This window comes from Arvicanthis niloticus, chromosome 21 (genome assembly GCF_011762505.2).
Source record: "Arvicanthis niloticus isolate mArvNil1 chromosome 21, mArvNil1.pat.X, whole genome shotgun sequence".
NCBI classification, from domain to species: Eukaryota; Metazoa; Chordata; class Mammalia; order Rodentia; family Muridae; genus Arvicanthis; species Arvicanthis niloticus.
In genome coordinates this window covers 40,822,055-40,831,863 of record NC_047678.1, presented here as the reverse complement: position 1 = coordinate 40,831,863, position 9,809 = coordinate 40,822,055, and the positions used below count along the sequence as shown (strand labels likewise).

General features: G+C 47.9%; 1 protein-coding gene across 2 annotated transcripts; it reads right to left on the bottom strand.

The window, feature by feature from the left end:
• Positions 1-3,673: 3,673 nt before the first annotated feature.
• On the bottom strand, positions 3,674-6,904 carry Rpl14 (ribosomal protein L14). 2 transcript variants are annotated; one of them, XM_034525002.2, is made up of 6 exons: positions 6,822-6,904; positions 6,191-6,292; positions 5,541-5,635; positions 4,408-4,507; positions 4,279-4,332; positions 3,674-3,994 (listed from the first exon to the last, which is right to left on the bottom strand). In XM_034525002.2, exons 1-6 carry the CDS (start codon positions 6,822-6,824, stop codon positions 3,713-3,715), a joined length of 636 nt encoding a protein of 211 aa, XP_034380893.1. In that variant the 5' UTR covers positions 6,825-6,904; the 3' UTR covers positions 3,674-3,712. The 2 variants fall into 2 exon arrangements, with proteins under 2 accessions (XP_034380893.1, XP_034380892.1); XM_034525001.2 differs by lacking the exon at positions 6,822-6,904 and adding an exon at positions 6,456-6,641.
• Positions 6,905-9,809: the final 2,905 nt, after the last annotated feature.

The window sequence follows — 9,809 nt, the reverse complement described above, 5'->3', positions numbered from 1 at the left end:
AGAAAGCTAGCTCTTAGAAGTATGTGTGTTCTGGCTCTCTAGCAAGAACATCTCTATAATTGTGGGTCTGACCTCAATGGAGTCACAGAATGAAAGGAGAGTCACAAAAGCAACAGTAACCATTTTCTGAGTTCAGTGACCAAAACACTGATTTAAATCAGGTGTGTAACAAGCCCAAGGTTTTTCCACCTGTGTGGTAATGCACGACTTCACAGCCACTTCATCTGTAAACACGGTGTGTGCGCTCTGCACGACAAATTCAAAAGAAAGACTCAATTCTCAAAGTGTCCGTGGAAGGCACCCATAGGCTTCAGGTCATGCAAACCTCGTTCCCAGCCCCTCCTGTCCCCCAGAAGATTCAGTGAGTAAAAGTACTTGCTGCACAGCCTGACTACCTGGGTTCTAGCCTTTGAACCCACAGGTTGGAAGAGTTGACTCCTGAAGGTTGTCATCTGACCTCCACACACCCTCTGTGGCACACACGTCTGTATACACAAACAAGTGTACAGGGGGGTGAAAGAAAATGCACACACTGAACACTGGTCTCTTGACGATACATCCACAATGGATGAAGCAAACTCTTTAACAAGTTTTGGTTTGTTTGTTTAATTTTAATGGATGGATGTGGTCGATATCCGTCATACACACGCAGGTCCTCCCAGAGACCAGGAGAGGGCATGAGATTCCCTGGAAGGACCTGGAGTTACAGGAGGTTGTGAAATACTCAGCAGGGATTCTGGGGACCAATCTTTGTTCCTCAGGAAGAGAGCAGGTACTCTAACACAAAGGCGTAGCCCAGGCTGGCTCTCAACTCCTGATATTCCTGCTTCTGCCTTTTCAGCATATCCTACTAGCAATGGACACCACAACCAGCTCAATAATGAACTAACTTCAGCAGGTGACTCCTGTTTGCAGATACGATCTTCCACACCACGGGGCTCCATTCTTCCACTACTATCTGCGTCGTGAGCCTCACCACCCCCAATATTTATTTCCTCCACCATGAACCACAGCCTGGCCAAAGGAGTCCTTCAGCGTTTCGGATAACTGACTGCTAGTCCGATGAGGAAGGAAGCTAACTCACCTGAGGCTAAGCGGTTTGGAGCATGACTGGTGTCCCTGACTTCATACACTGTCTTCTAGCCTTAAATATAGCAGGACCTTAGAAGCCAAGATAAGAGAATGAGTGCGAGGGACCTTGCCCTGTACCACAGAAGCCTCCTGTAGTGCTCGGGTTCCGTATCTCCTACTGACACCTCAACCTCCTCGGACACCCCCATCCAAAGCCTTCCTGCCTCCCACGCGGGGTAGGTCTCCACTTTGCAGCGCGTTTACACGGCACGTGGGTCTGACGGCGAGGGACCGACATCCTTTAAGGACAGAGATTATGCTCCGCGTCCCGGGGGTACACTCAGGGGCCGAGTGCATCCCGGGCGCGGGGACCCCCACATCGGACTGTCCGCTCGTGGCAGGCTGGGATCGCAGAAGGTCCCACTTCTGACTCAGCACCAGACGCAGTGAGTCAACGATCAAGTGGCCGGAACTCTCTACAGGGCCAAGCCCCGACCCGGAAGTGCTAGCACACTCCGGCCGCTCTAGGCTTTCCGGAGGCCTCATCTCGGTGATAACACCGCCTCACCATCTAATGGTCTGGTGGAGTAGGAGTTTGACGTGTCTTAGGGCGCCTGCGTATTTGCGGGAGAGTTTAAAGGGGCTAACAAGCAGGCTCCGGTGCATCTGCTCTAGAAGATCTGAGGGGTGCCCACCCGGGGCATCAATTATACAAATTCGCTTAAGCGATTTCTCTGGCACCAATTTTAAATAGCAACATTGACTGGAAAAAAGTCACACCTCCACAAATAAAGATTGGACATCAGTGTGCAGTTTCTCATGATGTGGACAGAAAATTGGTTTAGCCTGCTGGTTCCCAGCACCAGGTGGCTCAATTCAACGCCAGCAAATCTAACGCCCTCTCCTGGACTGGCTGACACTGCACTCACAGCATATACCAACACAGACACGTAAATCATCCCAAAAAGTATTTTAATGGAAGACCCAGCAGCTAACACTTGTTGCTCTTGCAAAGGTGAGCAACATCTGGTGGCTCACAATCATCTGTAACTCCTATTCCAAGGGACCACATCCTCAGACACCACACACTTTGAGATGCAGACCTAACATGCTGGCAAAACTCAAAGGTTTTTTTTTTGCATAAAAACAAACCTTTCCTTAAAAATGATAAAGCAGTAAAAGTTGTAAGGCAGAGAATGTTTATTTCTCACTGGATGCGATGGTACTTACCTGTAACGTCAGCATCTCAAAGGCCTAGGCAGGAATCAGAACCCCTACCTCAGACAATTCAATGTTCAAGAAGGAAGGTGTGTGTGGTAGTTGAGGGCCTCTGCTGAAGGCTAAAGCAGAAAGTCCGCTGGAGCCAGAAAGGCAAAGGGAGACCTCATTTTCTGAAAGTTAGCAAGTCCACAGCAGTCCCAAGCTAAGAAATCCTCAATAGACAATCATAAATCCCCCTGAACACCAATCACCAAATACCTCACTGCAGTAACCGCGCTTTTCAAACTTCTGACTCCCAGGAACCTTTTCTCCGAGTTCAGTCCCCTCCACCCCGACAACCCTTACCTCAGGCTCTTCCAATAAACCCAGTTCCAGAAGCAATATACATTCCACCCATCCCCACGTGCAGATGGGGAGTCCTGGATGGCAAGGCTGGAAATCTCAAGACTATATAGTTGAGCATTGTCTACTTTCCCACAAGCTTTTGCAGGCCACCTTTTAGACAATCTACCATTTTACCATGTAGAGTTCTTCCTGCCAGCAGTGCTGTCAACCCCTACTTACAGTGGGGAGGGTGCTACTTAATGAAGCCAGTGGTTTTTCTAAATTCTGTAGGGTGAGCTCAGAGCAACCATGTGATGGTTGACTGGAAAAACAATTGTCCCATTTGTATGTTTTTTTTTTTTTTTTTTTTTTTTTTTTTTTTTTGGTTTTCCCAGACAGGGTTTCTCTGTGTAGTCCTGGCTGTCCTTGAACTCAACTCTGTAGACCAGGCTGTCCTTGAACTCAGAAATCTGCCTGCCTCTGCCTCCCAAGTGCTGGGATTAAAGGCGTGCGCCACCACAGCCCGGCTCCATTTGTATGTTTTAATCCCTTCCTCAAAATCCCTAAAGATGAGCCCATGAATAGGTGGCTTATGGGACCATCACCTTCCTGATAGCAGAAGGTCCAATGTGTGCTCTTAAGTGCCTAGATATGAGCAGTTTCAACTTCCTACTCTCTTAATCAGGTCTGACTAAACTTAAGTACTAGGGTTCTGTCAATCACCTCCCTCACAACTCCCCTTGTCACTTCAGGAGCCCTAGACCTTCACTGTGCAGCCCTCCAAGTGGCCTCACTCGAGTTCACACTCATCTCTGCCTCCCAAAGTGCTGGGAGTAAATGTGTGTACACCAAGGCCTGGCTCATGTCCCTTTCTTAAAGGCTACTAGACTACTCTACACACTGTTGCACTGTCATGGTTTCATGTATAAAGGACAGTTGGCTGTGTACTAAGTACTAAGGCCCAGACAGTGAGTTTATGCAGCTGATGCGGTCCACAATCCTACCAGGCTACTACCCGCTCGGCGACAAGCTTAGACACATGAGATTTAGCATCATGTCAGTCAAAAAAGAACCTTTATTCTTTCTTTGTGTAGCCTCATGCTTTCTTGCCAGCGGCCTTTGGAGCAGGTGCTTTCTGGGCTGGGGTCTTCTGGCCCTTCTGACCTTTAGCAGGAGCTGCTGCCTTCTGACCTGCAGCCTTTTGTGCAGGAGCCTTCTTGCCTGGTCCTGTCGCCTTCTTGGCTGGGACTTTAGCTTTAGCAGCTGCTTCCGCAGCCGCAGCAATGGCAGCTTTAGCAACAGCTGCCTTTTTGGGAGAAGCTTTCAGGATAGCAGCTCTTTGAAGTTTCTTTACTTCAGTCTTGATTATTCTGTTCCTCTGGAAAAAAAAACACAGGAGAGCATTTGCTACAGGCTCACATAAAATATGCCTTATGTCCACTGTTAAAAATTAAACGGTTTCCAGACACGTAAATTTAAATGAGGATATTATTTCCAAGACTCAGTCAGGTCATTAAGCCAGACACTCCCCCCTCCCCCCCAGCTGTCTTGCTAGCCCTAACCCAACAGAAATTACAATTACATGCACCACCGTGAAATAGGGACTGGGTACTGTTCCCTTATTACCCTGCATCAAATACAAATGTACATCTGAAAACTTACCATTTTCTTTGCCTTCATGACTTTGAAACGATCAAAATCTGTCATCTTGGCTTTCTGTTAAAAGGAAAAAACAACTGATCTCTCCAGACCCTTCTCAGCACAGCCCCATCCCCCAGAACGCAGCTTTACCCTTTCTCGGGCATCAATTTTCTTGGCCCATCTTGTGGCTGCCCATTTCGTATTGATATCTGCCTTCTCCCACGCCTTCCGTACATACTTCTGGCGGGCACTATGAAGAGCAAAGTCAAGCATTACTCAAACAGCTTTATGTCAGGTCGTGACAAAAAACATTTCAAAGATTCAAAGTCCCCTTCTTGCACACTTGCCACTGCTCACATACCTTTGTATGTGAACAGTCCTTCTGTAATTAACCAAGTCCCTCTGTAATTAACAAAGGCTGTTCCTTGCACCTGTCATATTGACAATTAACTTGGTCAAGTTTCTTAACCACCGAAGACCTCGCTGCTGCCATGAACCCTAGATCCACCTGGAGTCACTCCAGTTCATGGTGACCATACTACTCTACCAGCACCCCTGAACTGCATGTCTCACAGACCACCCAGGTTAAATCTCCTCTGTGGTGGCTCATTACAGCAGGTGCTTAGTTGTACCAATCACTGCTGGTGACAACCACACAGTATGGCAGGACAGTCTTAATCTGCACCCTCCCCCCAATAATTGCTGTCGTCTTTTACTTTATTTGGTTTTTTGAGACAGGGTTTCTCTGTGTGGCCCTGGCTGTCCTGGAACTCACTCTGCAGACCAGGCTGGCCTGAACTCAGAAATCTGCCTGCCTCTGCCTCCCCAGTGCCTGGATTAAAGGCGTGGGCCACCACTGGCCCGAGCCTTCATTTTAAGCAGTAAACACGTTTTTTATGTTAAACACTCTGTATCCAACACAAAAGTCCATCAAGTAATTTTGCACATTTAAGGCAGGGAGCATGGTAGCACACACCAACCCCATCACTAAGGGAAGCCCACACAGAAAGACCAAAAGTTTGGGGCCAATTTGGGCTATGTGAGAGAATTTTCACTAAACTTATTGTATGGAGGAAAAAAGACACAAACAGAAACTTTCATAATGGCAAAATGATCTGGGCAATTTTAAGTAAGGTCTGTTTGTTAAAGATAGACCCCTTTTCTCTGCTGGCTCCAAACTGTTCTGTATTGTCTGTGTATTCTCAAGAGGAGTAATAGACTGTGGCACCAAACCAAAAAACAAAACTTTTCACCAAACCGAAAAACTTCCAACAGGGTGTTACCTGTGCGGGAACTTGAGGATGAAGTCAGTGAGTTGCATGCATTTGAAAGGCATGGCCTGCCTCCTCACCCGAGTGCAGGGTCCATCCACTAAGGCCTAGAATACAAAACCGAGGAACTCAGACAGGCACCTAGAGTTCAAGAAGGCTGCAACCTCTTATGTAAATTCTAGCCCTTTCAGTACTATTCAAGTAAAGCCAATGTGCATTCTGTGAACCCAATATCCTAAACACCTCCATTGTGGTTTTTTTTTTTCAAACAAGGTCAAGTAGCTCAGGCTGGTGGCAAAGCCCTGGCTCTCCTACCTTATCCTCCCAGAGCCTGAGGTAATAGGAGCCACCACACCACTCCAGGATCTCTAGCAAGCACTCTACCAACAAAGCCAAACCTCCAGGCCCACTGAAGTCTTTTTAAAGTTGCCTCATTTAAAATCACCCTCGGCTGTCTGCCTAGTTTAACTAGTGAACTAATCTTATAAGATGGGGTAACTCTACCCTGTATTTCAAACCCTGTGCCCAGAGCTTCCTTAAAAATAAAGCTGTAGTCTAAACACCTCCACCCAAAGACCACTGTAGCTACCCTGAGTACCATCTGCGGAGCTGTCAATCTCATGGCCACGCTAAGATTGTAAAAGGCTCCGTCCCACACGTACCCTGTTCTGATCAATGACATCTACAATTGCGACCAGCTTTCCAGCATGTGGCCCAAAGGAAACGTAGGCCACCCGGCCTACCTCCACGTAACGCCTGAACACCTAAAACAGGAAAAGAAACAAGGATTGGCTTTAAATATTCCAAGTCCGCCGCTTACCATCAACACAGGGCTCAAAGCCGCCCTGGAGGCCGAATTTGAATTTAGTAAACGGTAGTTTTTAACTTCAAGTGTCCCGTAGCCACTTTCCCTGGATACGCTCTTACCCATGTTTGATACTCCACTTTAGTTTGCATACAATTAACTCATTGTTTGGTTGATTCACTCCCCGGTTCACTTTTTCCGGAGAAAAAGGGCCGAAGGGAGCCGCGAGACGCCGGGCCGCCGGGGAGGACCGAAGCAGCAGGCCGCGGAGGCGCCGCCATCCCCGAACCTCCCGCCACTGCGCACGCGTGGCCCCGGCAGAGCCATCCACGCGAGCCGCGCTCCCCGGGGGCTGGATTCCGCGCCCCGCCACCTCCCCACGCGCAGGCCGGGTTGCGCAGATCCACTCCATGCTGGGGCTCGCCCGCCAGGGGCGGAAGACAAGCATCGAGACGGCCGCGTTCGGAGCCCTCGGCACACACACTCACCATGTTGGCGGCGCTCAGAGAGAAGAGAGAGGGGCCCGCCCTGCCGTGCGCATGTGTCGGCGGAAGCCCCGCCCCCGACGTCCAGCGTGCCCACCGATTGGTCGACGGGGACGTGCGAGCGTTTACGCATGCTCAGTGGGTAGTGACATGGCGGTGCCGGCTCTGTGCGATTTGTTCCTTCTCAGACACGTGCTGTGAGCTTGGCGTTGTAATTTCTCCTTTCTTGTTTGGGTTTGGGATTTTTGGGACAGGGTCTCTCAGTGTTGGCCTTCCACTCTGTATAGTCCAGGCAGTCTCGCTCGCAGCAATGCTCCTGCCTCAGTCTCCCGAATGCTGACATGACAGGGTGGTCACTCCTGAGAACTTTAGGGATAGGAAGGACTCAGAGGCTGATCTTTCCATCCTGTCTGCAGCCCACTTCCCCTTTCCTCTGTATATGTAAGATGTAAGTATGATACAGCCGAGTGTGCTGGCACTCGCCCCTAATCCCAGCACTCGCGAGGCAGAGGCGGAAGCAAATTTGGATTTAAGGCCTCTTGCCCTACCAGAGATACATATTGAGACTCTGTCTTATAGACCAAGATACACAAAGAAGGTCGCGGTTGGATCAAGAAACCCAGATCTTAGAGTTTCATGCTTCCTTTACAAGCCTTACGTTGAATCCTTTGGGAAGAAATCTCTCTCTCCACCCTCTTATGGTTTTTGTTTTGCATTTAATTACTTACTTGTTGGCCCATCTGTGTTCTGTGAGGGTGCGAGTGCCACTGGGTGTCAGTACTTGTGGGAATTGGTTTTCTGCTTCCACATCGAAGGTCCCTTGGACTAAACTTGAGTTATCAGACCTGGCAGCAAGCACCTTTACCCACTGAATTATAATTGTTGTCTTAGACATAAAGAAGAGTGACCATAACAGTACTTTTTCTGTTGTTGTTTTGTTAGGTTAAGTTTGTTTTGAGACAGGGTCTCTACGTAACCCTGGCTATCCTAGAACTAGGTATACCAAGTTAGCCTCAAACTCAGACCCACCTGCCTCTGCCTCCCAAGTCCTGCTATTAAAAGCATGGGTGATCATGCCTGGCCCTTTTAATTTTTCTAATAGTACACAGTGGAAACTATAGAGACCCATACAAGAGAATGGATCATTTTTGGTAGCCTGTAATCAGGAGACTTTGGAACAATGCAGGTGAAATTCACACAGAACCCTAAGTGAAGTAAACAGATGTGAAGAATATATGCTTTACAAAAAATTCACAGCTGGTCAAATCTTGAATGTCAGAAGTATGGATTGTGGCTCTGGGAGGTGACTAGTGGGTAAAACACTTAACCAATACGTCAGAACTTCAAGTCTCTTAACACACACATACATGTGCTATATGCAATGGTGGCCTGTCTGTAATCCCAGCTCTCAGGAGGCTGAGGCAGTTGGACCCTAGGAACTCACTGACCAAAGAACTGGGCTACTTGGTGAGTTCTAGGTTCAACAACTGATGATTTATATATGCTCTGCCCAGGGAGTGGTACAATTAGAAGGTATGGCCTTGTTGGAGTAGGTGTGTCACTGTGGGCGTGGGCTTTAAGACCCTCCTCCTAGCTGCCTGGAAGCCAGTATTCCACTAGCAGCCTTCAGATGAAGATGTAGAACTCTCAGTTCCTCCTTCACCATGCCTGCCTGGATGCTGCCATGCTCCTGCCTTGATGATAGTGGATTGAACCTCTGAACCTGTAAGCCTGCCCCAATTAAATGTTGTCCTTAAAGGAGTTGCCTTGGTCATGTTGTCTGTTCACAGCAGTAAAACCCTAACTAAGACAACAACAGACCTTGTCTTAAAAAGTGAGGTGAAGGGCTGGAGAGATGGTTCAGTGGTTAAGAGCACAGACTGCTCTTCCAAAGGTCCTGAGTTCAATTCCCAGCAACCACATGGTGGCTCACAACCATCTGTAAAGGGGTCCGATGCCCTCTTCTGGTGTGTCTGGAAATAGCTACAGTATACTCATATAAATAAAATAAATCTTAAAAAAAAAAAAAGTGAGGTGAAGAGCCCTGGAGGAAGATGAATACTGGCTTTTACAGCAATGCACACACAACCGAGTGTGTACACACATTGAACATGGGAACAAGCAAGCAAAAAGGCACAATAACAAAGCAAACTAGCATCAATCTTGCTTTTCCGTGGTTCAGGCTGCTAGAGTGTATCAGGTTTCTGAGTTCCTGGTCCTGCTGTTCCTCACCGTGCCAATTCAGTACGAGAGTGTTTGTTTTGTGCAGACAAAGATCTCAGGATGACACCTGTGTCCTTTTTTTCTCCAAGCGCGTATTAACTTAAAAAATTTTTAAAGAGAAAAAAAAATAACTTTTCTCCCTAATAAGAGAGAACTGGGGAACAGCAGGTGGGGGGGGGGGAGGTTGAGACAGTTTAAAATCCAATGGAAGAGTGAACTCACTTTGAGAAACTGGGGAAATCCTTCAGTTTACAGGACTTTTTCAAAAGTGTGCAGTTGAATTATGTCACCCCATTCCCATTCCTGCTGAGGTCACTTTTACCCCCTAACCTACAGCATGCACAGGATAGCCAGGCATCCAAGCCCTCCATTGTTCTTACTGGGATACCCTCCACTGATTTTGTTGTTGTTTTGTTTTTCAGGACAAGGTTTCACTGTGTAACAGCCCTGGCTGCACAAAGCCCTGGCTTTGTAGAGCAGGCTGGCCTCGAACTCATAAAGATCCACCTGCCTCTGCCTCCCGAGTACTAGAGTTAAAGGCTTTGCCACTACTCTGCTACTCTTCCGGTTTGTTTGTTTGTTTTGTTTTAAGATTTATTTATTTATTTATTTATGTGTATGAGTACACGATTGTTCTCTTTGGACACACCAGAAGAGGGCATCAGAACCCATTAAGATGGTTGTGAGCCACCATGTGGTTGCTGGGAGTTGAACTCTGGACTTCTGGAAGAGCAGTTGCTGAGCCATCTCTCCAGGCCCTCTTCCAGG

Coding starts and splice junctions, on each gene's coding strand:
- Rpl14 (XM_034525001.2), bottom strand. CDS start 6,485: ATGCAAACTAAAGTGGAGTATCAAACATGG. Junction 6,293..6,455: donor AAGTGGAGTATCAAACATGG/GTAAGAGCGTAT, acceptor TTCCTGTTTTAG/GTGTTCAGGCGTTACGTGGA. Junction 5,636..6,190: donor ATGTCATTGATCAGAACAGG/GTACGTGTGGGA, acceptor TTTGTATTCTAG/GCCTTAGTGGATGGACCCTG.